Source organism: Oculina patagonica, chromosome 2, assembly GCF_052425735.1.
Source record: "Oculina patagonica isolate OP01 chromosome 2, crgOcupat, whole genome shotgun sequence".
NCBI classification, from domain to species: Eukaryota; Metazoa; Cnidaria; class Anthozoa; order Scleractinia; family Oculinidae; genus Oculina; species Oculina patagonica.
In genome coordinates, this window is record NC_135759.1 from 32,595,307 (window position 1) to 32,623,280 (window position 27,974).

Genomic DNA, 27,974 nt, shown 5'->3' on the forward strand with positions numbered 1-27,974 from the left:
AAGAGACTCTTCTCTTAAAAAGTCTTTATTTTTTCGGAAAAAGTGGGGGGGCTAAAGCCCCCCCAGCCCCCCCGGCTCCGCCCTCCCTGATGTGGGCCAAATCTCCTGCTCTCCAGTACAGGTCACCAAAGTCTCCTTGATAGGAAGGAAAGTGCTTGAAATATTTGTTTTCACACTTATTTTGTTCATTTTAAGGGATTTTTTAGGAAATTTTTATAAAGTAATTGATGCCTTCTTGTGGTTGAATCTGGTGTTGTTTTTTACTCTGTTTTTTGGGAGTCAAGGAGTACATCATTCTTCATCGAATTTCGGATTTTTCAGGTTGATACATGTAACTCTGATCTGAATAGCCAAAAACCCGGTAGCCTGATTCTCAGCTGGATGTTTTGCAGGAAACCAATTTATGATAATTACACCACAGTTATCCTGAGCTGGCGACAAACCGCTGACCGAGCAGTGGCCACATTGAGTGCACTGAGTGTCGTGGTGCACTATGGGTAGGAGATTGCATCGCACGAACAACCAACGTGAAATGGAGCGGGAAGGCGGGAGCCTTTATAAACCTACAGGAACGAACAGTAAGTTTATAAATTTGTGCTAATTTTGACTAAAGCAGCTCGTAAGGTTAACTTACCTTTATAGAACATGTTTCACTTGGTCATTTCTGTGCAGTGAATTTCTTTGAGAAGAGTTGCCAGCCATGCTCGAGCTCTTCTGTGTATAATAAAAGAACCTGTGAAACTCACCGGGGAAACTCACAAGTGTCGTAAAACAAAGAACGATTAAGACAACAAAAATCTTCGAAACAATACAGAGCAGGAAAACAATAGCTTCAAAACAAAGACAAATTTCACAAGCTTTTGTTCCGAGGTGGCAGGCCGGCGTGTTCCAAGGCAAGGTGAGCTCCGAACATGCTGGAACATGGTAGACAAGGTGGTAAACGCATAAAGCTCGCCAGAGATTTCTTTAATCTTTTAATGAACAGATTCTGTAATAAAAGTAATGCTTCACATTGTACTGTCGAACTATTTCAGTAAGCTGATAAATAACAAACAGAATAATGCACATATCAATGGTTTGCCCCAGGGTGGGGGGGGGGGTAACCCCAGGGGAATTTGAATTTTTTTGGAAGCCAGAGTCAAATTCCCCACCCCTGGGCACCTATTGAATGTCAAATTTCACATATCTCCTCTTAAAATTCTAGCCCAGCAGACCATTTTAGATGTCAAAATCCCTACCCTGGGAGAGCTTCATGATGTCAAATTCCCGTGGGTTGCCTGCCCCACCCATCCTGGGGCAAACCATTGATAGGTGCATAATATTCCAAAACTACATCTACAAACACACAACCATAAAAAAAAATAGAGTCATCGTACCTGAAGAGTGGATCTCTGTGGCTTAGGAAGAACTATACGGGTACAAAACTTAAGAGTAACTAAATGTTCGCGAGAAGAGCGCTATTACAAACTGAAATGGAAACCTTATTTTGTACTGCTTAAACGTGTTTATGAGCTGTCAATAATATAAAACTGGAATCGCTAAGCGTATTTGAAAACGCAGATACTAAAGTAAACAAATCAGGTTATAATCATACATTGTTAGTGTCAAGGTAATAAACACAACTTTAATCTTCAAAGTCGTTTCTGCTTTAGCGAAACTACAACAACATGAAACTCGAGCAACGGCACACACCAAAGCACGAGGTCTGTAAAATTACACGCGCGCATGCGCATTGGCTATATGCTAATTTCTCGTGACAGTTAGATATTCAAGCAAGTCATTCAAAGTCACATAATCCTAATCAAGGGGTCGCATTTCTGAATTGACCAGTCATATACACCATTGCTGGTCTTAACTCATACATTACTAACAACACCATCCGGCCCAGGAAATACATCAGTCACTCTGGCAACATCCCATTTTCCTCTTGGTACTCTGTAGTCTACCAGAAGTACAACGTCCTCAACCTGAAATTGCCTTGTTTTGAGCTGCCATTTAGCCCGTCTTGTTAAGGTTGGAATGTACTCACGTATGATGCACTTCCAGAAGTGGTTGAGCAGCATTTGAACAAATTCAAAACGCTTGGGTAGATATCTTGTTTCCTGGTATGGGCCTTGAGGAACGGTTGCTGTTGCTTGACCAAGGATTACATGATTAGGCATCAATGGCTGTGGGTCGTTGGGATCGTTGAAAGGGTATCCTAGTGGCCTGCTATTGATGAGGCATTCTACTTCTGCAACTAGTAATAGTTCTCACTATAAAGCTGCCCCCGCCTTTTTATAATTTGTTTTTTTGTCGCCTTTAATTATTCATGCCGATGGACTGCACAATTAGGCTTCTTTTTTACTGTGTCATGCGGAATTTCTTGTTGTGTGACACCGTTGCGTCCTAAAAATATTCACAAGTTCAAGTCGAATTATATTACCTAGCGCGCGGAAATAACACCTAGCGGAAATAACACATAACACATTATTCGTGATGACAACACACAAGCTTATTCCCGGGCTTATAACATCCAAAATAAACTTACAATAATTTCCAGGCCAAAAAGCCTAAAAAATTCCACGAGTAACACAATATGGCACATTCAAAGATTCGAGAAAACAACCCACTCTTTGGATCAAATAATCTGACAGTTTGTTAGCGATACGAATTACGTTGTACCTTGTACTACATGACAAAGTTCACGCGTTTGTTTATTACTCGTTGTAACTTGTAAGATGTATACGATACAACAAACCTCCGAAAGCAAACCTTACAAATGTAACGCTTGGAACATAGGTAGCCGGCACGTAGCCAAGAACACGAAACCAATTGCTCGAAATCTTTTGACGTATTACTAACATTTGCTTCAAATATCACTTAACACAACCAAAGCAGAGAAACCGCTCGAACAAATCTGTGAACACGCGTAGGCCAAAACCGGAAAACAAAACGCTGCTAGCAGATGGCGAAGCTCGAAACGCGAAGGTGACCAAACGCGACCTCGTGGTTGCAAGTACCCGACACCACCGTGCGCGCTTGCTAAAATATTACCCGTCACGACCGTGCGCGCCTAGTTTTGTCAAATCGAGAACGCTTCGCCCATTACAAACACATTTCTTACTTTTTCAACAAATATTCTTTGTCCTTGTTATACACGCGGGGAGTCCTAGGGTGCCTCCTCGGGTTTTGGCCTCTGGGCCAAAACCCTGCGGGGGCAAAAATAGTGAACATCTTGTTCCAAGAAAGAGACTGAGAGCCCACAGTTGCTTTCAAGGCACGCTTCCTTTGTTTGATAAGGCCCTGTAAATTCCACCTTGGTGAGGACTGTGGGGTGTGGTGAAAATCCAACAGATTCTGTGAAGAAAGCGTTTTTTTTTTTTTTTTTTCAGCAAACTAATTAATCTGGCAAAGTGTTGCTAGGCAATTATGATATCAAGGGAAAACTCACGAAGAGACTGCCTGTCATTAGGCTGAACTTTTTTCTTTCCGTGATCTTGCGGATGAATGCTCTACTGACGACACTTGCTTGTCCAAAATGTTAATTTAACGTTTTCAATGCAGTGGCGTACATGATTCCTTGTGAACCTAGACCAGATATTGTGCATTCAGCATCGCCGGTGATGTATATTCTTCACTGCACCATTCGAGTGTCATCTGACAAGTACGGCTTGCCATGTATGTGAATTTTGAACTGATCGATGAATTCCAGTGATTTATTAGGACCCGGGTGCAGCTGGAACTATAGAGACTGGTGTTGGTACAGATCCCTTTATTAGTACCCTATTTATCTTCATTTTTTCTATTCCTTCCAGTTGCAAAAATGGCCTCTGTGAACTCTCTTCAAAATGAGCCCAACATAGCAACGCATATCTGCTCACAGGCTCAGCAAAGTCTCATGGTGTCGCTGCACAAATTTCACCCATTTCTCTCTCAAAACATGATTAGTTGGAAATTAGTGCATTCTTACACCTGGAGTAAACGTTGTATTTAGGCAACTCTTGTTGTTTGGGCTGTCTGCGATACAGTATCTTTCCCATCGTCACGTAGCTTTTGCTCTGTCCGCCATATCTGATGCTTTGGGTTGAAATCAACAATCAACCAACATGCGGGCACGACCTGAGATCACGTGGTATTTTTGCCGCGCAATTTTCCAGCCATTTTTGGAGCCGAATGCCATAGTTTTCATGGGTTGTAAAATTGTTTAATTTATTTTCTTTCCTTTTCAAATTGTCATTTAAAAAAAAAAAATTTTTTTTTTTTTTTTTTTTTTTCCCCCCCCCCCAACCAAAATATATAGAGAGAAACAAAAAAAAAAAAGAGAAGGAAAAAAAAAAAAAAAAAAAGAAAAAAAAAAAAGGGTTTTTAGGTAATGTTTACTTCTAAATCAAGGGAAGCAAGCACTTGATGTTGACCATGATTCAGGGAGTCACTCATAAAGTGATCTGCTAATGTGCACAGTGCCATCTAACAATGGTTTTTCTCCTGGAGATGTGCCATTACAGGATGGTAATGGGTGTTGTTAAAATTAACGCTATATCACAATTGACCCAAGGAATCGTTTCCAGCAATCTTTCTGTCCATAGGTTTGATGACCAAATTGTAAGGTGAATATCTGTAATTATCCACAAAATTGCTGCCCCAGCCATATCACTTTTGCACTATATTTGGTAAAAGTACAACATCATACGCATATGGTGACATCCATGGTTGCCACTGAGTTGATGCAGCTGGACATGGGCATGGCTTGGACATGGCGGCGTCAGGGGGTAAGAGGGGGCCTGATGACCGATGGATGTTTCTAGATGGTGCTGTGGCATATTCTCAGGTGTACAGGGACCTGGAGAAGGTTCCAGGCCAATAACCATTGACATCAGCTGTATACAGTGGCCCTGAACGAACCATAGCGAGGCCGAAAAGGACGAACTCGCCCCAGAAAGAAAAAGGAAAAGAACCGAAAGGAACCCGACAACATATTGTCAGTCCCTGGCCTCGTATATCGAGGTTTCACTGTGGGTAAGGATTCTGTGGAACGGCAGACTGTGATACAGTTGGGTAAGGAATCTGTGGAACAGAAGACTGTAACACAGTTTGGTATGTAGGTGGATATGGAAGTGAAGAAGATGGAGAGCCAAATGCAAAACAAGCCTGCAATGCAGCAGGGTGTGATGGACAGTGGTTCTGTGATGGTGCAGACTGGTGAATGTAAGGTTGTGATTACATTTGTGAAGACTTTTTTGTGGTACTGGGCTTTCGATTTTTTTTTCGATTTTAAGTGTTATCAACAAGGGTTTTTTAAAACATTTAACAATAAAAATTAACGGTAAAAGTAAGCGACGTTTCGACCAATCTTCGGTCATTATCAAGCTAAGTGTAAGAAATAAAATTTGCATAGATATATATAGCTACAAAGAGGTAAAAATGTGTGAGAAATATTAATGAAGTAAAATATGTAAAAATTTATATGTAGAATTTACAACGTAGTTGCTAAAAACAATAAAAGGCATGCAAGGCTAATAAATAAATAAATAAATGAAAAAAAAATTATTTAAAAACTTTCGCACGTATAGAGTCAGATTGTACATTGAGACTAGGTCTCAGTTCGTGAATAAAAAACATTTCAAAAATACGACAATCAAACTTTGTTTTACACTTCTTTAAAATCGAAAAATTCTTGGTTAGATCCTTAGGGGCCAAAGAATGTTCCTCGCGATAATGTTTTCCAATTGATGACGACGCGTTCTTGTGCTCATCGACGCGTTGGTGCAAGTGCCGGCGCGTAAAAACAACATAACCTGCATCGCACAGGTCACATTTAAAATGATAAATAAGGGATTGTTGGCTTACGACCGGCGGCTTGACTTCGCGTATTTTGAGATCTCACTCAATCTTATGGCTAATGAAAACCGGTTGGATGGCGTGGTCAATTTTTTGGCCAAGATCTTTCAGTTGCGCGCAAAGAGATTCAGCTGAAGATTGATCTTTAAATGGTAAGAGAACCCAAATGGGCTCTGGAGTGTTGTTGTCAGTCGGTGAAGGAACAGGTTGCTCAGAAGCTTTGACGGCAATGAAGCGTGTTGTAGTGGAATTTATTAGGTCATCTGGGTATTCAAGACGAGAGAACAACAACTTAAGACAATCGCATTCTTCAGAGAAGTAGGTCCAGTTAGAAGAAAGTCGGAACGCACAGTCCAGCATAGTTTTCAGTAGGCCGCGTTTATACCGATTGTCAACATGACACTCATTGTAAGTAACAAGAGACAGAGTTTGTGGTTTTTTTTTTTTTTTTTTTTTTTTTTTTTTTTTTTTTTTTTTTTCCCCCCATGGTGTACATGGCGATCGATTTTGGTTTCTCGACACGAACAGGAGCTCCACCTCGTGGGTTTCGCCTCTCACTGACTTGTGGTGGATCTAGCGGGTCACAGTTGGTTGATAAAACAGAAACATCTCGCTTATCGTGCCACTTGGTAAAAACAAGGTTGCCTTTCTGTGCAACAACGTTTTCTCCCTTCTTCAGTTTGCGTGAAGAGCACAGAGGCAATCCCTTGACAGGCACTGTCAAGCAAGCATAAGTCTCCTCTCCCATCAGAATTTCTAAAAGCTTTGGCGAAGAGAAAAAATTGTCAAAGTACAAATGATGATTTTTTCCATAAAAAGGGCGAGAGATGTTAGTGACTACATCGTAGACATGTCCATTTTGGGAGAGCCGCAGCTGGACTTGAGCCACCAATATCATGATCAGTACTGGTGCTGTCAGAACTTGTTCCTTGATCTGCAACTGGTCAGGTCCACTTTCCTTTTAAAAGTCGGTTTATCCGGCTGCAATGTCAAAAAAAAATCATTTAAAAGTATAATTAATTACAATTTTGGGTGAAAATATTTTCAAAATGGTTGTAGAGGAACCTGAAATGTTTTTTTTTTCATCATAACTTGTTAACATATTTATGGGTTTAAGTTAGTAGCAATATTTTCATTTAGATGTTGTTTGTTGAAAGCAAACAAAATCTGTTCTGTAGGTTCAAGCTCCTTCCAAATTAAGGTCTGCATGCGTGAATTAGAAATAATCTGTCATTATATAAAAGTTGATGTTATAGACATTAAGCTCACCTGAGAATAGTATGTCCTTTCCTTTTATGTCTCGTCCTTTCATTCAGAACGTCGAAGATATGCTGTTTGATACCCTCTTTGCCAAATTGTAAATTTGGAAACAAGCAATCCTCCTTGAGGTCATCAGCAAGTTTATTCAACTCGTCAGCAGCGACCTTGTCCTTCTTAAAATTGGGGATGTCATTCCCAGGCCATCTGTTAATTGTTGCAGTTCTGATAGCTTTTCTCCTAATAAGGAAACGGATTTCAAAAATTTGTTGAAATTTATATCCAATATTTAAGACAACCATTCATACGTAGATGTATAAAATTTTGAAGATTTGAAATACAAATACTTGCACCTTGTTCGAGAAACCACCGCTTCACACAGAAAACACTTTGAGCAAATGCAATCGGTTGAACAAGTTCTGTAATGAAGTTACAATACAGTGAAAAAGGACACGCATTCCTGGCATTTACTTACTTGGTTTTGTAAATTATTAGTGAAGTTTCACTTATTTGCTGCAGCTGAGCTTTCTTGAACTTCTCTGTCATGGCACCGTCCTTGCAGTTCTGCATGGGATGAGCCCCTAATACCTGCTTCACATGTTCCATTCATTATTCCCTATAATTCCATTTTCAAAAACAACTGTGTCCCTTACATCAGCCATACAAACATCCAGCCAAGAAATATTTGGGGGTTCCTGGTGGCTCCAGCTGGCATGTACAACTTCTGCCTGGTTCATTTGGGGGGCAAATGCACAGAAAATAAACCCATACCTGTCATGCCACCAGGAGACCCATGACTTTGAAAACGCCCTACTATCACATTCCTTGATGAAGGTATCCGTTTTTGCTTTGGCAAGATTGAACTCTTCAACTGTTCACTTTGCAGCAAGTCATTGCACAATAACTTAAAACATTCAGAGCTGTCTTTATTCTGAGCTTTCTAGCTTTCTGGTTTCTATGGTCTTTGAAATGGAACTCGCATGTCTTGATATATTGAATGGCTTAACTTCCAAACACATCACAGATCGTGGCCATATTGCATCCAGCCATATCTGAACACCACCCTACCGGTAGAAATGTGTAGTTATCATCTCTCTTTGCCTTTTGAAGGACTTTGTTGAACAGAGTCCAGAATAACTTTATGTTGGGAGTGTCCTCTGCTGTAGCTCCCATAATGGCCAGTGGAACTTACTTTCTTAATAAAGGATGATATTCACTTGCTGTCAGTGTTATAAATCCCTGACACCTTTAGTTTAATATGCTTTCCATCTTAAATTGTGCTCCCCATCCCTGTCCATGTTTATTGCCATTCTTGACTTTTCTGCTCCCATTTTAAAAATAAAGGAAGTGATACCTGGGTTGCCATGATCATTGTTAACTTTGAATACATAAAAGATGCCATTTTTATCACAGTATTGTTTAAATGTGAAAACAGCTTCATAGTTGTGACCCACAGGCTCCGTACATAGCCTTTGTTTGTCCATTGTAGACCCCACTTGTTTTTCGTATAGACTGCCAGTCTTCTCCTCTTCTGAGAGGACACAGGCAGATTACATCTCTGATGGCTTTATTATTTGGGTTTTCTTTGATAATGTTCTCAATCTCTTCTTTGTTTTTTGTGAAATAATATGATACAGGACAAGTATGCAATCTATAGTGAAATACTAAAACTCTTATTTGCTCATAGCACCAGGGGTCAAGTATCATCAAGCATGATGTGGAACATAACTACCGAAATCCCCACAGCCTTGGCTAACAAAACTTTTCCTGCCCTCTTTCTCCACTGGTTTGTGTTTTATTTGTGTTTTGGATGAAGTGCCATTCTCTGTACTGGTGCATGTAGCTACAGTTCTAAGAGAAGGCAATTTTAGTATAATGTTTCATAGTACCTCTGATCAGCTTGAAACCCCAACCCTAAGATGTTTTGCATGTGCTACATGTCTCATTGAAGTCGTGTTTAAATAAAACATACTTTTCTGAGCCTCTGGAAAAGAAACAATATGTTTAATAATTTTTGTTGGTATACACTGCTGTAACCCAAACTGTTGGCAAGCTTATTAAGCAGGTGTGTGGGTTTCTTCTGCGAAGTTGTGTCATTCTAGTGCGACTGACAAAGCTTTTTGGCACAAATTTGGGTTTATATGGTGTGCGGTTCAGGTAAAATTTTGTGACTTCAAAAGGGTAGGGAATAAACAAAAGGTGACAATAAAATAGGAAAGTTCTAAATTATGGCTTGTTGACCAAAAAGGGCAATAATTTTTCTATATTTCTTTCTGGTATGAAGTACATGGAAGAATATAAACTGTCTATGAGTTTAGAGATCTCTTTGTGCACTATTTTTAAAGCAAAATGAAATGCTGGCTTAAGTGAACCTTGCTGCAGTTTCAATTCATAGCAAGTGAGCACCAATGCAAAAGAGTAATAATAAAGAATGAAATGTTAATGGAAGACAGAATGCCATATACTTACACACAACATTTCATGCAAGTCCCTAATGAATTACAAGTGAAAAGTATTATTTACTATAATTTTATTCATCAGAGAAATTCTCCTACAGAGGTGCAAATTTCTCTGTTACAGAAGTCTAGAGCAGGGTCAAACAGACTACAAAAGAAAAATTGTCCATTGCTACGCCTTGTCTAATGTTAGGTCATTATCTTTATATCATTCAACGTCAATCTTTTGAAAACTTAACGTAGAAGAATGTAACAAAGCTGTCTTGGGAAATTGTTCTAAATGGCTGGGTTTTAGTATTCAAATAATGTATATGTATTTTTGTGGTAGTAAATGTGGAACTGTTGTAGTGTCAAGTCATATTCCAGCATCTGCTCACTTAATTCATTTACTGAATCTGTAGAGTTGAGACATTTAGTGTGTTGTTGTGGGTTCAAGTGATATATGGTCATAAAATGCATCACTTTGTGATTAAATTTTACCTCAACTTTTGTTACCACACCAAATGATGACGATGGGGATAATTAGAGATGATGATGATGATGATTATGATGATAAGTGATGATGATGCTGATGGTGATATTATTAATTAGCTTATAAATCACCAATATCAATATGGATATGTGCATGGATATGTGCATGGATATGACAGCAGACATACTTCAGATCGTACTTCAGCTTCTTCCATTCCATTTTAAATTTATCAGCCTCACTGTCATCAAAAAATGGTCAGCTGCAACTCTGCGGTTATGAAATGCAGGACTCTGACTTGATTTTGCTAATGGCGTCAGCATGGGATCAAATGCTGAAGTTGCACTGAGCACTGGTAGAGATGACTTAAACCTCTTGTCAAAGTTCTTGACAAGGGCTTTGATGTATTTCTCTGAAAGTCCCTGTAGATCATTGACATTACTTTCATTGCAAACAAGGTCCAGGGTCTAAAGACGACCAACATTACTAAGATCTTTCTTAAGTTGCTTGATGGGTTCTGTGATTTTGCAGTCATTCAGGCTGTCTTTGCTGTAAGCGATTGAGGGCTTAATAATAATAAAATAATAATAACTAATAAAGACTTTATTACAGTATTTCTACTGCAAAAGTAGCTCTTTATCTGCAAAACAATGACAAAAATATGCAATAAAAATATAGCTATTTACAACTCTGAAAAAAGATTTACAAGAATTTAAATCTGTGATAAAGGATAAAAAACAATATAAGAAATTACATACAAAGCTATTTTTAATTATTTTTCAAATATTGTTTAAGTTGAGTTTTAAAATCCTTTAAAGTTAATTAATTTCGTACAAAAGAGGAAAAGGTACCCAGTTCAAAGGGTACCTTTAATATTGTTCTTTGCAGAAGTCTTTGGAAAGCTAAAATTTAAAGGTACAAGGAAAGCTACCAGCCAAGATCAGCTGTCAAAAAATTGTGTAAAAAACTATGTTCTCCCAGCTAACATAATCTTCTTTCTCAACCCGTGCCCACTTCACCATAATTTTTATTTTGAGGGTGGCAATGTTTTCTACAGGGTTCTGGTAAATCAGTCTCCAGTGGCGATTTGGAGCTTTAACTACTTGACTTAGAACTGACAACTCAATCTAGCACATCACTTATCTGAGTCAGTTTTGAGCTCGGAAAGTTTTGGGGTCACTTGTTGTTGCACACTTCTTAACAGGGGCTGTCAAGGTTGTTTTGACGTTCCATATAAAGGTACAGAAACCTGCTAATATGTGCTTTGATCATTGCAACATTTTCAGCTTTCTTCCCTTTAAAGGTGATCTTGTGATGGGAATAGTACAATAATACTTGTTCACCTTGAAGGACAACAGCTTATCAGAGTTGTACAGTCCAACCCAGTCAATGTCACTGTATTCCCAGTTCAGCCATTCCAATCGCTCCCTTTCAGTCTACCCTTTCTTCTTCTCTTTGTGCATTTTTATCTGGGCAAGGTGCTCAGCCTACCTTGCTACAAACTCTCTTATAACCTCCCTGTCCCCACTGACTAGTTTTCTTTCCTCAAAGAATTGCGTAATCTTTTGCTTAATTGCCTCCATGGTTTTGCCGACAGTCTCTTTTCGATCAATTTCAAACTCTCCAGAAATTCTTTATTCGCATAATTAGTAAATTTTTGTGCAGATTTAATATGGCGTCCGTTTGAATCAAACAACGCATTATCATCTGCAGTTACTTCGCATTTAGTTCATCAATTTTGCCCTGCAGCTTCAAAAGGTTGTCCATGTTGTTCCTGATCATGCTTATGCTGTGGTGTTTTGCACTAAAATCTTCCATGAATCCCCTGGCAGCTGCTGGATTTTCAGAAGTCACAAAAGCCAACTTGCAATTCATTGCTTTCAAAGCCATTTTCAGTCATGTAAAAGGGCGAAGTGTTTCTTGCAGGGACAAGTGGTCCAAAAGGACAGGTAGAACTTTGGCAGAATACTATAATTGGAGAATTCTGTACATTTGCCCTTTTCACTTCTGGACTTGCACTGCCACTTGTTCCTGCACCCATTATACTGTCTTCTTGATGCCTCAAAAGAGATTCAGAGGAGGAGCGGTCATCCTTTTTAAAATGGAGAGTTGGCCTCTCCACTCTCCAAAATGCTAAGAACTCTACTCAGACTTTCATTTACTTTCTTCAGGTTATCGAGAACCTGTCCATCTGCCATCTCCGCCATGTTTTGTACATGAAGAACATGCAATATGATTTCTGGTGGCGGGAAATGACCGCACGGTACATGCTTTCCTAATGTCAAAGACGAACGATACAATATCAAGGCAAATATCAAGAATATGTAGTTCAATGTATTTTTGATGTATTCTATAAACTAGTAAAGGTCAAGGAAATAATATCAAGACAAGAGAAAATGTCACAACGAACATTATAGCTATTGCGATAGCTAGGACTATGACATCTGTGTCGTTGCTTCTTATCTTTATCCGCTTACATCTGCTGGAAGCCGCATCCACTGCATGAACCATAAAACAGGTGTCAGCCTTTTCATGCGTACATGGTGCCAGAAGCTCCAGGTTTCTTCTTTCTGAAGAGGAGACAACATCATTCCCATAGGTAGAGTGGACAGTTTTGCCTTCGTGAAGCACCACGGACACAGCCTGCTATATAAATAGCGTTTAAATTTGAGTCCTGCAGTGTGCATACAGTAGCTCATTCGTATATTGTTGCTGTTAATGTACATTAGTAAACAAATTGGGTTCCATACCTTAATAGCAAGAAGCTTGAACAATTCCTCTTTGTTCTCATCGACTCTTAGGAATCCTTTCCAATCTTTAGGAATTCTGGTAGATTCCAAGACTTTACGTCTTTGACCAGAGCCCCTTTTTTTCTCTCAGGGCTTTTTTGAAACAATCATTCTTGTACACATCCCACACCAGGTCAACTCGATTGGCAGTTTCAAGGTGCTTCAGGACATAGGGAAGAAACACGACTTTTGAGAACTCTTTGAATGTGGCTGCTAATCCATGTTTCAGCATCTGTACGATGACAGCACCAACGAGAATCACTGCGTCTGCTATTGCTGGAGTTTGATCACTTTGGGGTAAACATGTCAGTAGGTCTGCTTTTGGCCTCCGTTGAGCTTCCCGAGGTCTGACAATGACAGTGGCCAAGGTTGATTCTCGTACTTGAAGAAATCTTCCAAGTCGACATCTCGGACTTGACAGGCTATGTTAAGGCGAGAAAATAACGAGCAGTCTTCCTTCAAAACACCTACTTTAGCACTATCCTCCAAGACATTCTTTTTCTTTGGGGCGTCTAGTGTTGGAAGATTATTCTTCTTCAAAGGATCTGAAACTGGCTTGCTTCGATCTATAAGATATTCTTTGAGAAAAGCATTAAGCTGATGTTCTCCAAGTTTCCTTGCGTTTTTCACTGTTGAGATAACAGAGTCGTTCATTATATCCCTTGTGTGGAGCGCCATAAGATGCAAACCTTCTTCCTTGAAAGGGTTGCCCAGTTCCTCGAATGAAGATATCGTGTTGATGACGTCTTTTGCAAATGCATTTTGAATGGCGTTCTTCTGATCGTTGTGGCCATACTTTTTATTGGTTGTTGAATTGTCTCACTTGCATTCTTGAATCATCCGAACTATCTCAGGACCTGCCACCATCCATCGTCTTAGTGCAGCTGGGTTTTCAGTGATACCGAGACCCACACGTGTCCCATTTCTTTCCGAACTCCTCCTATGGGTGCCCTGTGGACCTTGGTTTCTATTGGAGTGGTTACTCTGTGACTGCATTTGTCTTCACAGAAATTCGTTTAATGGAGTGGTTATGTTTTCCTCGGCTATTAATTGCTGTTGGTCTATTATGTGTTTTGGCCCATCAACTTGCATTTACAATTGTGCTTTTTCTGTTTCCATGGTGTCACTTTTAACTCATTCACTTGATTCTGAAGATTTCTTTCTTTCTCCATCAGCGAAGCTGTTTGTTTGCTAAACCATACTTAATATTTCCAGCCATATGTTGCTTCAAAATAACTTGATGATGGCGGACAGTTTCCGCTTGGCTCCGCACTTCTTCATCACTTGGCCCAGTCTCAATTTACTACCTCCCAACTGAAAGAGTTATTGTTGTCTAACTTCGATGGGGATTCTAATTCTCTAGCGAGGATAATGGTTTCATCTAGACTGCTGGGGTTTTCCTGCTTAAGGTATAGCCTATCTTTCTCGTTTAAAGCATCAATAGAATGTTGCACAGCAACGCATTCCTGCACAGGGGTAATTAAAGTCTTGTTGATAAGTTGGAGACTCTCACCTGATGTAATTTTGCCTGTTCCTCCATGCCAAAGCGTAGTTGCAGTCACTCTACAGTTTTTGCGTGCCTATTGTATATACTCGTATTCTGTTAGCCCGCTCAATAATTTTTTTTTACCTTTGCCACGACGACTTTCTGCCAAAAACATGGCCTTCTTCTCCTCATTCCATTGATGAGTGCACGGCACTAAAAATGCATTAAGTATTCCTTGAGAAGTTGTTTGCCGTCAAAGTCTTATGGAGTCTCACCGGCTTTCTGATTTTCGTTCAGCCGTGAGCTCAGACGAATTGGCAAGGTTTGAAACAATGTGGAAAGGATTTGCAGATTAAACAACTGAACTTGGTTGTGCTGTTACTATCTGTGAGTGAACCGAGGAGTTGATTGGTGATGTTTCTTTGTATTGTTTGGTATTTTAATATTTTTTATTTTGTATTCTGACAAATACACACTAAGAAGATACACTAACATTCAAACACAAACAGTACTGATGCAAGAATATTTTACAATGTTAAGAAAAGATTTTTAAATGTTTTGAAATAACAATAAATTGATACAAAATGAAAACCTAGCCTCTATATTACATAATGATTTCTTACAATAAATACGTTAAAGAAACATACAAACACACACACACACACTATTTAGAACAGGAAACCTATTTACAATGTTAATCAACAAAGCAAACAAAAAAACTAACCTACAGACGAAAAAAAACTATTATCGATTAATATATTTTTTGTACTTGCCCCATTTCTTGTGGTAGGTAGACCATTTATTGCTGGATTTGGCAACGTTTGTTTCCAGGGGATGAAACTTCTTTATCTTTGCAATTATTCCTTAGCTGCTTCTCTAACGAACACTGGTTAAATTACTAGTTTTTCTAGCTGAGCTGCTCTGGCTTGGGCATCTTCACTGTAACTTTCTCTTCACAGACACTCATCAGAAGACAGAAAGCCTGACTTTGTTGCATCTAACGGGAGGAACTTGAACACCTTGTTTCTGATTTGGATTCGGTAAAATAGTTCCAAGCATGGCAAATATACTGTTTGCAAATGTTTCCATGGATTTTAGGTATTTTATCTCTGACTCATCCATTTTCTCAATCTTTTTCGCTTCAGCACAAGTTCCTTCCTTTCCAGAGCTAATAGCTTATTTTCGGTCGAAAGCTTTTTGGTAAGCTTTTTAAAAGTCTTTTCACTCCTTTATCATTTTTGAAACCAACTTTCTTTTCTCGTTATTATTTTCCACTGTTCTATAAACACTTGAATTACTAGTATTTCCATCCCTGTTTATCTTTATTATCCGTAGCTGTAAATGACCCAGAAGCAACATTCTCTTCAGAGTCGCTGACATAGGCTGTTTCAAACGAGCTTTCCTGACCGCTGCGCATTGAATCCACAGCAGAAGATCCTGACCAAATTTCAGGACATTCGTCGTATAGGGTGGTTACAACTCTTCCGCCCCCACTGCGTTTTCCAGAGTAGTTATCTTTTTCTGAAATTAAGCTTGAGCTTTTTGTGTTTTGCTGCAGCCGCAATGGCTGCAAGCAAAACACATTGAGAGCTGAAGTTTGTGCCGTAAGGACCGTAAGGTGTAAGGTGTAAGTGCCGTAACAGAGGAGAAATCTGAACTACCGATGTCAATCAAATCCATGAACAAACAAAATCGAAACCAATGAACCGTAGCGCTGATCGCATTCGAAGTTACGGGCCAAAGTATTCGAACGCAAACCACGTTGGACACGTTGGAAAACAGAAAACCGATTTAAAAGTATATCGCATTGGGAAAGAAAACAAACTGTGGCGCGACCACTCCAGTTTTATGAGAAAATTATTCTGCAGTTTTCATCATTTACGAAAAGAGCGAAGACTTGGAACCTCGCCGAAGGTCATAAATATTTTCTCCAAAGGACCGGTTAGTGCACAGTTTGTAAACTTTCGCTTTGAAAATAAACTTACCCTCACCTTGTCTACACTGTCTACAGCATACTAGTACTGTATTAACTCTGAACTTCATATTTTAAAATAAAATGTATGAACGTGTAACTTGTCACGCAAAGACAGCTGGAAAGGAATATACCATGCTGGTAGGCTGCACCGCTAATTGTAGCTGTATTCGAGCTATATAAAAGACAGCTAGAAACGAATTAATACTAGTAACATCACAATGGGAAAGAAACTTATTCAGTGGTTCACACCGTCGAAAACAAAGAAATATTAAAGGAAGTTCTCATTCACCAGATTCACTGCATCAGATGCAACTCGTCAGTTCGTGTTTAAATGCGTGGCGACCAGTTTGTTTACTAGTTATTAAAAAATAATACGGTCTTCATTTAATAAACAGTTCATCCTTAAATTTCAGCTTTTCTACGACTGACAGGTAGGTACTATAGTATAAGCCCCGCTAAAATAGCTGGAAAGGGAAAGTTTTTTGAAAAATGAATTTTTGACTGCCAGACGCGCTGGCGCCACATGTTTATTTTGTGAAGATTAATTAAACGCCGTGAAAAATAGAATTTGATGTCCAGCGAGCCACTGCATCTTCGGCTACGCAGTCCTCAGTGAATCCTCCAACTTCACAAATTTCTAAAACTTTAAGAAAACGAACTTTCGCAGAATCAAAAATTGGTCCTTATCGATCTTCCGATCTTGTTGTGAAGACACTGAAATTCGACGAGTGTTCATGCGTGAAGGGATGACTGACGAATGATAATAATTATTTGTAAACTTTCGCTTTCAAAATGAACTTTGCGTTACGTTCAACGCCGTCTTTCTGTTGTTGTACGCCGGTGCGCGTGCGATTATTTATAATTTCTGAATTTTGATCAGTAAAATTATCAGGATTGAATTAACACAAAGTGACTACAATATAGTGCAATTATTAACCTGCACACAAGTGACAGACAATAAAAGACGTTGGATTTCAATCTCGACTCACTTGTCTTTCATCAACATGTTCCCTAAGACTTTGCTCTAGCAGCAAAACACATGGACCCATTGGGGCCCTATTTTTAATCTTTCCGATTTCCTTTTCCTTTAAAAATGCACTCTAGTCTTTGCTGCTGGGAAATACAGATTCGTTTGCAGAATCGGTAGGACGTCTTTCAAGAAACAGCCAAAAAGTGCCCTGATACTTGCTTCTCGCTGTATCCCAGCCCTTTCCGTTGGAAGCTTTGTCTGCTTTGTAATTGATGATAGCTCCTTCAAGAAGGGCCATTTCATCATCTGTCCAGGTGAAAACTTTTTCTTCTTCAGCGCCCGTGCTCGGCTTCTTCGGTGCCAGCCTGAGAAAAAAGGCTATCTAGATCTTCGACAGTTCTCAAGGAAGTTTGTCGTCATTACTTTCGGAAGGGGAGGGTGGGATTTTCCATTTCCTTGAAGAAGCGTACCTTCCCTTTCCTCGATCACAGAACATAAATTACTCAATAGTTGCCACCCTCCTTGAATTTCCTCTCTACTTTCCACCTGGCCGATCTTAAGGTGGCTCCATAGGGTTTCTTGACCGCGCGAAGAATGGGTACGAAAGGGCGAGCTTGAAATGCCGGCAAATCAAAACAAACATGGCGGCTTCACGCGAGCGTGAAATTTTCGGCGAGAAAACGCGAGACTTGCTTCCTGCCAATGAAACAACACCCGTGCTTTCCTGTGTTGAGCAGATAAAAGAGTTTACAACACCCTAAAAAGGTGTTTACAACGTCCGCGGTGCTTCTGGCCGCTTTTGTGAAGTTCGTACGATCGAAAGCAAAAGAGAAGATAAAGAATAGTCTTTGCGATTGTGAGATACTTCCAGCAGAATTTCAGAGATTCTGCTATATAAAGGATTAAGGTATGTCTCTAACTGACCTTGGGGTTAACAGATATTCGCACAAAAACCGACAACAACGGGTAATGCTCGTCTTTACACATCAACTGGTATGGTTCAAAAGTTCGCGCATGCTCAAATAGCGATCTTGGACAATTTCTATTCTGATGACGTAGGTGTTATTCGGGCGAAAATAGAAATTTTCCCCTTGTATTTACTAGAGTTTCCTTCGGTGAAATTCCTTAAAATTTGGCATAGATCCAAAAACGCAAAAACGACCTGGACAACCCCTACTTTTTTTGTTTTTAAAAGTTATTTCTCATCAGATTCAATCCGTTGGGGGAATTTCAAAAATTTTCACCGAAGAAAATTAAAGAAATTTAAGATCAAAGCCATAAAAACACCAAAAAATAGGTCTTTTTGAGTAGATGTAGCTCAAAAACAAAGGCCGTTATTTTAAAAAAGAATAATGCACAACATATTTTAGTCCTTGTTTTTAATATTTCGGCAGCTTTTATTTAACTAGTTAAAAAAATAACGCGAAAATGATCTCTTGATGGGTATCACTTGTGCGCGCGCCGTAATATCTCAAAACCCTATGGAGCCACCTTAAGTGACTGTAGAAAATAATAGTCAAGGAACCGCGCTTGTCTGAAAGATGTGTAAACAAAAAGAAACACTGAAACGAGGGAGGCCTCAAAACATGCAGGGAACCAAAAGATTTAAGTGGCGTAAAAATCAGGAACAGCCTCTAAATGTTTTAAAATCCCAAAGCCATTACACTGATCACAAAATAAAAGTGCAGAGATCTTACGAGGTGAAGAAAAAAATTAAGGTATTTAAAGGAGCATTACAAAATATCGCGAACAGACCAACTGATCGATTGGTCTAAGCATTTTAAGGGAGCATTCATGTGAAGCGTTTTGGAATGAGATGCATTATTCCTACTTTAGGTATGTAAAAGGGGTACAGGTATATGAAATGGTTATCTTATCTGTCAAAAATGGCATTTACAAGGGTATAAAGGAGTGCCCAAATTGGCTTTGTGGCGCCAGTCTTTGTGAAAAGGTTGGGAGTGAGGTAATGCCTTGCTCACAGTTTGTTTCTGCATACTAACACGAAAATAAGGATAGTTTGAAAGTTTGCGTATTTATAATCTGTTCATGTTACGTTTTCTTTTTACAGGGCAATGACAGCGAGCTGAGTATACAATATCAAAGCTTCGAAAGGGAGCATAACCTTACAGTCAGACACATGTAGTTCATCAAACATCTAAAACTTGCAATCTTTTTAATTATATATGGTAATCATGATAATATAGCTGATAAATAATGATTGTATTGTAGGTAGGTAATACAATTTTCTTTGTCGCAGCCAAGGAGGTTAAGAGTTAGAATGGTTTTCTAACGGCTTTCGTAGTAACTTTCTATAAGCCTTAGTTAAACTCAATCGTGGTTTCATGGGTTACATGTTTCCCCACGCTTTGCACGTTTTTCCGTTTGAACGGGTAACGTGGTTTCCCGCTCTTGGCATGAGTTTTCCAGTCCTTGGCAGTCGTGAGCTGATTTCGAGTTTCCGATTGTTATATGACATTCGCCTTGCTGGCAGTGATATGCTCTGTGACATAATTCTAGCTTTACGAATGTTGTTAGAAAATAGAAAACTACGCTATATATCTGGAATGACTTGCCCTTTATAGTCAAACTGTGTTCCACAGTTGATTAGGTAAACTGATAACTTCATACATTCAGATTTAACGATGACCGATAATTATATGTAGCCTGTGATGTAATGTATATGAAATGATTCATATATGAACTGCGGATGTATATGAAAGTGATAAATGATCGTCGCAGTGAATGTCCAATTTTAGCAATTGGAATAAAGAAGCCTGAAAAAAAATTCAGGGCTTCAACGGGATTCGAACCCGTGACCTCCGTGATACCGGTGCGATGCTCTACCAACTGAGCTATTGAAGCCACACATTGGGAGCGAGGTCAATTGTGAGGTCAATTGACCTCGCTCCCAATGTGTGGCTTCAATAGCTCAGTTGGTAGAGCATCGCACCGGTATCGCGGAGGTCACGGGTTCGAATCCCGTTGAAGCCCTGAATTTTTTTCAGGCTTCTTTATTCCAATTGCTTAAATTGGAAATTCACTGCGACGATCATTTATCACTTTCATATATGTAGCCTGTTTGGTATCTAAAAACAAATAGTTGTCTGTTGTATCTGTGTAAAATGTGGATATTTCGAGGTACTTATTTACTCTGAAATTCATTCGTTTTAACCGTTATAGCTACTTTAGGAACTGCCTTATTTTATTAACTTGATTCTTGTGGCAGCAGTTTGGTCTTTCACAAGTGAAGCCTTCCTTGAAATACTGTTGCACGTAATACACTTTACAGCCTAATCTTGTTGTTTTCATGTTTTCCCCATTTCCATATTAATATAAGAGCCTTTGATGAGTCAACTTTTTCTTTGTTTTTATTGATCTCCTTACTCAGCTCGCGATAGGGTTCAAGATGGATTTTTGAAAAAAAAAATTGTGTCCTGGGGACATTTCAACTTTGTTTTTAAATACGTCCATTTATTGTCAACAAGTCACGACATACAATAACATAAAGTGATTTTGAAAATTTTCTTTCCGTTAAGGTTGGCCAATAACTAATCGTTTCTGAAGGTAGCGTGTTACGTGAACTTTTACAGCTTACAAGGTTAGCTTTCTTTTAATTAAGATTTTGGGTTGACAAAGACGATGTTGTAAATGTGTTAACTACAGTAAATTAAATTAGCTGTTCCTATTAAAATACGTTTCAAGCAAAACAACGACCTTTGTAATTTTATTCTGGAGCTTTGTTGTGGTGCATTGCACAATCGTAATGCTTTAATCCCATGGTAGCCCAAGGTAAAAAAAAATGTCACTAAATTTTATTTCATCAAGTGCTCGATTTCTTTCATTTTTACTCACAAGGATTTATTTCCAGTTTATGAGCTAGGATTTATTTCCAGTTTACGGCTAATTTTTCCGGCCGCAATAAAATCGCACTCGGTCATTTTCTTTACCAGTTATAAGACATTTTTATCATGTTTATACGACCAATTCATCGCATTTTATGCTCCAGAAAGGTCTTTCGTCGAAGCGATAAAAGAATTAGATAAACTTCGGTAATTTATAGCAGTAAACAAAGATATTTTTAATATTTTAAATCCAAAATCGTGCGTTGAAAGAATAGCAAAGACAGAGAATGTCAAGAAATTACCGAAGTTCGTCGCATTTTAGACCCACTTTAATTGACGCATGATTTGACTCCAGGGGTAAAACGGTTAACAGTCGTACAGTAATATAGCCACCGAGACAGAACATAAAAGCTTAAATTAACGAGGATTTCTTCATTGAATTTTTAACACTACACTGCCACTTTTACGTCGCGAAAAGAGTGGTTTTATTGTCTGGATTCAGTTCAAACGTACCAGTACAATATTGTGCAAGACTCGAAGCGACGTACAGCGAACTAAAAGAACACTCAAATCAGGGCAACGCCCGTGTTGTGCAATTTCAATTTATTGTTGTATTTGATGTGTGGTGCAGATTGCGCCGGTTAACCGTTCGCAGGCATATACGCATTTTTTTTTTCAAAAACAAAAGGAAATAAAAGTTGATAGTGCGAAACAGCTGAAAGCTAATCAGACAAAAATAGATTATTACGGTTGTTGAATGCATTCAATCCTAATAACTTAGTTAACTCGACAGAAAAACTTAACTGCCGATATAAGCTGAATCCTACACACAGTTTTATTCAATTTGTTGCATTTTGTTTTACCGCCGCCTGAATCTTAAGACGAATATTCAAAGAAGAGAACAGCATTTACTGAATACACCTAGCAAAAAGCTCTTTAATTAGCTTTTGCTAGTAAAGGTGCCGATATTAAGTACTCTCAGACAATCACCCAAACAATGGAAGATTCTGACCGAAAACACAATTTTTGTTTTAAGTGATTTCAATTAATGAGTCGAATCACTGATTCACGATTACTTTCAAGCTATAAAGGGAAAATAGAATAAGGTGCAGACTTTTAGCTTTGCTCAGTGCATTATTTTTATAGTGATACAAACAACGCCATGTTCCAGTGTACTCTGTAGCCTAAAGGCAACCTAAGGAATTTGACATCGCAAAATCGATTATTGAATTGATTGCTTTTTAACTCTGGCTTGTTTGTCCCCTGACAATAGGTGACTATAATAAATAAATGAGATTGTAAAGTGCACTAAGCGTGACTTTATTTTATGCGGGGATAAAAATAACAGCAAGACCGGAGATAAACGAAGGCAAGCAACTGGCGTTTTTTCTCAGAAACTGCTGAGCAATTTGATCTGAAGATCACCATCAAAATAAGATCAGAAATGCCTATACTTAATTTCATGACTCGGCGACACTTTTGTGTCCTTTCGAGCGCAGCGTTTTGTTAAAATAACGCAGCCAGTCTGGTTCGTAACAAAGAAGATTAAAATACCATTGAATAGGGTACAAAGAATTTGCCCTGATTACTCCAATTTTAATCAAGCTTTCACCAACTTGTTGCACAACAGTAAAGAGCCGGTGGGTAAATATATATATACCGTTATCTGGCCCGATACGTCCCGTTGTAACTTTTAAAACAGTCTTGAATAGTCATGGATGATAGAATTTCGTAAGTCGTTGGATGTTAAAACGCGACAGAGCTGAACAATCGTGCAGTGATTATGCAAACCATAATCAATTCTCGCTTACGTTGCCATTGTTTTTCTTTTATATGCCACTTTCTGGGGAATTTGTGTTTAAAGCCCTTAAGCACAAAAAATGAGTTACCCTTCATTCTTGCTTGACATTTTGTTAGTACGTGGTGGGTACACGAGTACACTTCTGTGGAACAAATCTGGGACTTTGCCAAGGTTAGAATTGCTTCATCGTAGACTAGACGGTAGAGATTGTCTTACTATTGTTATCAACTTTTCATGGAGGTGTCTGCTTGATAGCCTCAGGGGGTTCTTCCTGTAGATTTCAATTAATTGTTCTTTCTACTGTTAAATGTAGAAAAAATGATCATATAGGATATAGTGTGCCTGAAGGTTGTAAACCTAACGAGATACAGCATCAGAATACTACTTTGTCACTGAAGATGCATTACTAGAGATCAATTAACTTTTAAGACGTTCACGAGTCACCTATTAAGAGTACACTTCTCAAATGTGGTAGGCATTCCATTCTTGTGGGAAGAGTTTATCATGCTTCCTGTACAACTAATTCTTCCGCCTCGTATCATTGAACATCACCTGCAAAACAATAATTTTTCTAAACCTGCCTACTGGCATAGCCATTTCAAACAGAGTTTCGTCTTCTTATATTAAGTATCAGTACTCTTTACTGAGCTTTTGCGCAAACCATAAAAGTAAAAGAAAAACACTTCATTCTCTTCGTCATCCTTGATCGGATCGTAGACATTTTCTTTATTTTGTTTTGCATATACCGTGTTTATTTCCTCAGTGGGAGGGCCATACAGGAAAATCATCCATCTCGACTATTCTTTTGCGGTTGCAGATCTTAGATGACAAGACGTAAAGCATTCAACCTTGAACAAGATGCATCATGAGCACAGGTGCGGTAGACGTTCGCTTGGTAACTCAAACTCCTGCACTCTTACACGGAGGTCGATATGTTCATCATGGTGTACCACGGCAAAGTGTTTTTCAAATGGTTTCAAATTCTTTCCAAACCTCAGGCGAGTCAAATAAGGCACCGGCTGCAATTCCCAAAGGTATTCACCTACATGCAAATCAGCTGCGGTATCACGCTTCGAACGCAGCTGACACAAATTTGCATGATGAACCACCCAACGGAAGACAAAAGATTGTACGAGTTGAAAATATCCCTGAACGACTTGTTCGTTTACCAATCACTGAATGTCCGGTCATTGTTGCTAGAAGATCTACGAGTCAATATGAACGCACTGATCAACAGATACAAACTGAAAGGTACGTTGTTTATCACAACGGGCATCATCTTGCTAACGAAACTGAGTGTTTGTCTGAGAAAGGGGTGGTTCATTTGAAACCAAGTGGGTATCAAACACAGGCAACGAGTATCCCGGTAACCACGGGAAATTCCGTTTATTTGGCATTTAGCGACATTCAATCATCAAATACCGTCCAAATGGGAGCGAGGTATCCAGTGAATATACAGAATCCAAGAATTCCCAACACAGCTGGGGAACTGAGGCATCACTCACATCCTTCAGGGCCAAATCCTGCTCGGGTTGCACACGACGCATTCCTCGAACGGGGAGACAATGATATTTACACACCTTCAAACGCTCCGCCTTCAGGCTTTATCCATTCTCATCCCCGAGGAAATCGTTATTCAGTATTAGAATCGGAGCCAGGCGTGAGCTCAGTAATGCGCCAGCCACCCAATGTGTTAGTTCCAAATGGCGTCCAGCCAACTCTACCATTTTCTTATTCCAAAGTGCCTTCCGGGCCTCATGTCCTGGGTGGAAGTAACCGTCTTCCGAGACAGCAGCTGGTGCCTGTTGTTCCTTCAGCTTCCACATTCAGAATCAAAGCGTCCTCCGCTGCAGCTTCAGGTAGTATTCACGATTCAGCCATACCAGCAGCGTCTCCAGTTAATCCTCATCACCCAGAAGAAAACAATCCATTATCGAGAGGAGAGTATCAAAAAGATCCAAATTTTACTAAACGCCATCTCCACTGTGAAACACCAAAATATGTTTCTGCTGCCTTGCCAGTTCATCCCATGAATGCAGTGCCCACAGATAATCACTTAGTAAGCCATTCTCCTGCCCACCAGTTGTCAGTGTATAGGCAAAAAGAGCCTATCGGGGATCGTTCTTATAAAGCTCACTTTCCGCACCATATTGTTTATGTTCCTGCTAATGGTGCAAGCTTTGTTAGTGGTCCAATGCCTCTTGATACAGGCGACGTACATGGTCAGTCGTGTCTTGCAGAAGTTTACAACACTAGGGAAGCTCGTCAGCAAGCTTCGATCAGTACGAGTCAATCATTCAAGGTCAATGGAGGAGCACAATACTCAACTGGCTACGCAAGTGCTTCCCATTCTGGAGGGCCAAGTCCAGTCAATGTTCCCGAAGGTCTTACGAAGTTTCCTATTCAATACCCTTACCGACCCGGCTATGAAAGGTCTTGCCGGCCCGTGGGAGGAGAATATAGTGCTCAAAACCATCGCATTGACTTGACAAGTTCTGTTCACCATGATACACCGCCCTATTCCAAGTCAAATGTCATGATGGCAGCTCATCCTTCTCCAAATTATGCAACTCAGGCAATCAGTCAGCCAACAAGCGCTCAGGTCCTTACGACGTCCAACCCGCATTTTGGATCTATGAATGGCCATGTCCCTGCGGAATCCAATAACATTTCTTTCAGTGAAAACTCTGCGTTCCATAAGATTGTTCACTACCAGGACGCAGGGAAAGACCGAAATGGTCATCATTCAGTTGTAAACTCATGGATCGTCCCTGAACAGCAACAACATAATAATAACAGTGATGACAGCTTCAAGCCTAGTTATGGACGTCCTTCAAGCTGGAGTAATAACATTTCTTCGCATACATTGCCTCATATTAGAAGAGATCATCCATCAATCCCAAGAGTATGCGACAGTTTGATAGCAACGCAAGAACCTCGTTGTTACATCTCAGTTGACTCAAAGCCGCCAGTTGACAACGAGAAAGAACAACTGAAGTTCCACGAAACACCGAGGAAGCACCAAGAAATAGTGCAATCCCACCAAGCAAAGATACCTGGTATTGTCCAAGAACAACCGGACAACAAGCTCGAAAAACTCACCAAATTTGTCGTCGGCGTTGAAACAAAAATACAGTGGAACAAAATTAACAATAACAACAAAAAGAAATCCAACGGAAGTGAGGTAAAGGACATGCAGATTGTCAGCGTCTCCAGCACGCATAGTCCACGTGATGATTCAACAAAGACGCCTTCCAATTCCTCCGGAAGTGAATCTGAAGACCCTGTTTGCATGATTCGCCTAGAGAGAGTGTACTACTCTGCCAATGCCATTCCATCCCGTCATTCCCAGAATTCTGCCATTTCCGAGAAACAGGTCTCAAAACTCTGCACGTGTGACGTTGATGTTCAGAGGAAGAAGCTTGCTAGCCTTCCTGGTGAAACGCAGCAGGCAATTTCCAATAGCGGATACAGTTCCAAACAAACAAATTTTGTCCCTCAGGCTTTCAGCAGCAAAACGAGTAGAGATTTATCTGCGGTCAAGAAGGGTCGCAAGTCTTCCTATGTTCCTGCTGCTAGCTCAGTTAAAAGGAAAGCAAACGTTAGCAGTGGCATTAACGATGGCGTTTGCAGTGTAAAACGAAAGAAGATGGAGAAAACCAAGTCGACAGTCACGCCAAAACGGACAGTAATAACGGAATTAGGAAACGTTAAAACAAGCCTAGAGATTCTTTCCACGAAAGATCTGACTGTTCAACTGGACGCTAGCAAAAATGCATGTTTGGAAGATGTAAAACAGGCATCCGAGAGGAAGGAGAGGCGTATCGTATGCCAAAGAATCCGCAAGCGGTGTACAAGAAAGGTGCGGATCAACAGTTGAATGCCCTGATACCAATGCGATGATTATAAAGTTGCAAAAACGTAACTGAAGAAATTATGGCGACGGAACAATGTGTTTTTTTTTTTTCTGTAAAGATTTTCGTCGCATCGTTCATGGTTTATCCTTTTCATGGGTCAACGATTCTTTAATCAGGGACCAGTTGTTCAAAAGGTGGATAACGCTATCCACCGGATAAATCGCTATCCAGTGGATAGCTGTCATACAAAACTTACTTCTCTATTCACACAACGGATAGTGAAGATTTATCCGGTGGATAGAGTTATCCACCCTTTAAACAACTACGGCCTGGTGTATATTCAGTTCTAGGAGGGTTCACGCCAGTGACATGAAAGGTTGCTTTTAGAAATCTTCGTTATGTAATTCATATTGGTTTTAATGTATTTAACAAATAGATTGATTTTCGATTGAGTGCCGTAAATACAAAACCATAGTTATCACCCTGCGCAATCACAAAGGACACAGACAGTCAGGTGAACCAATCAAAACTCGAAGTGAATACATGAAGCCGGCCTAAAGCGCAAGAAAACGTGTGTGAGCCGATCATGATTCGTTTTAGTTTTACATCTCATTCGTTGAGAATGAGGACGCGGGTTATTTTAAACCAATCACTAAGCGTAGAAATGAAAAACTAAGTGAAAATTGCTCAAAAGTAGCTAACTTAAGAAACTGTAACCATTATACAGTTAAAAGACAAACCCCAAATTTGACAGTGGTTGGCAAGGGTTATGTCAGTATGCTTAAGCATGATACATGGTTCTGGCTTCTTTATATGCGTTATGATAGACAAAACATGAAGCAGTCGGCTATACGTGTTTCATACTCTGAAAAGAATAAGTATCTCTTAGCCAAACTGAGTACAATGCGTGTAGAATCTAAAGTGTTGTACAAACATATCATATCGGATTGCAAAGCGATCTGATTTTAATTTTTGGAAAAGGAATGTAGTTCTGTTTCCGTTTTGTATATTTTGGACACAGTATTTTTATGATAAGTTGAATTTGTCTTGCAAGTTTCATGCGGAGCAATCAGCGACTAATATTGACACAAAAATGATATTTGCTCGTCTTAGTCCCCAGGCCCCGGTTGTTCAAAGGGTGGATAACGCTTTCCACTGGATACATAAAACACGTTCTAAAAACAAACGGGATATTCTAAAACTCAATTTCTGGAACAAATTAAGCAATTTGGTGTTATTTTTTCCATACAAG

General features: G+C 39.5%; 2 protein-coding genes and 1 pseudogene across 3 annotated transcripts; 1 reads left to right on the top strand and 2 right to left on the bottom strand.

Moving 5' to 3' along the window:
• The first annotated feature begins 506 nt into the window (after positions 1 to 506).
• LOC144644208 (uncharacterized) lies at positions 507 to 27,847 on the top strand. Of its 2 annotated transcripts, XM_078503643.1 has the most exons (3): positions 507 to 578; positions 19,291 to 19,408; positions 23,683 to 27,847. In XM_078503643.1, exon 3 carries the CDS (start codon positions 23,731 to 23,733, stop codon positions 26,743 to 26,745), a length of 3,015 nt encoding a protein of 1,004 aa, XP_078359769.1. In that variant the 5' UTR covers positions 507 to 578; positions 19,291 to 19,408; positions 23,683 to 23,730; the 3' UTR covers positions 26,746 to 27,847. The 2 variants fall into 2 exon arrangements, with proteins under 2 accessions (XP_078359769.1, XP_078359770.1); XM_078503644.1 differs by lacking the exons at positions 507 to 578; positions 19,291 to 19,408 and adding an exon at positions 22,524 to 23,036.
• On the bottom strand, positions 5,525 to 6,180 carry LOC144642421 (uncharacterized; annotated as a pseudogene).
• LOC144642324 (uncharacterized) lies at positions 6,765 to 7,691 on the bottom strand. The gene is made up of 3 exons (XM_078501288.1): positions 7,553 to 7,691; positions 7,090 to 7,317; positions 6,765 to 6,801 (listed from the first exon to the last, which is right to left on the bottom strand). The coding sequence occupies exons 1-3, from the start codon at positions 7,681 to 7,683 to the stop codon at positions 6,765 to 6,767; spliced, it is 396 nt and encodes a 131-aa protein (XP_078357414.1). The 5' UTR covers positions 7,684 to 7,691.
• Positions 27,848 to 27,974: the final 127 nt, after the last annotated feature.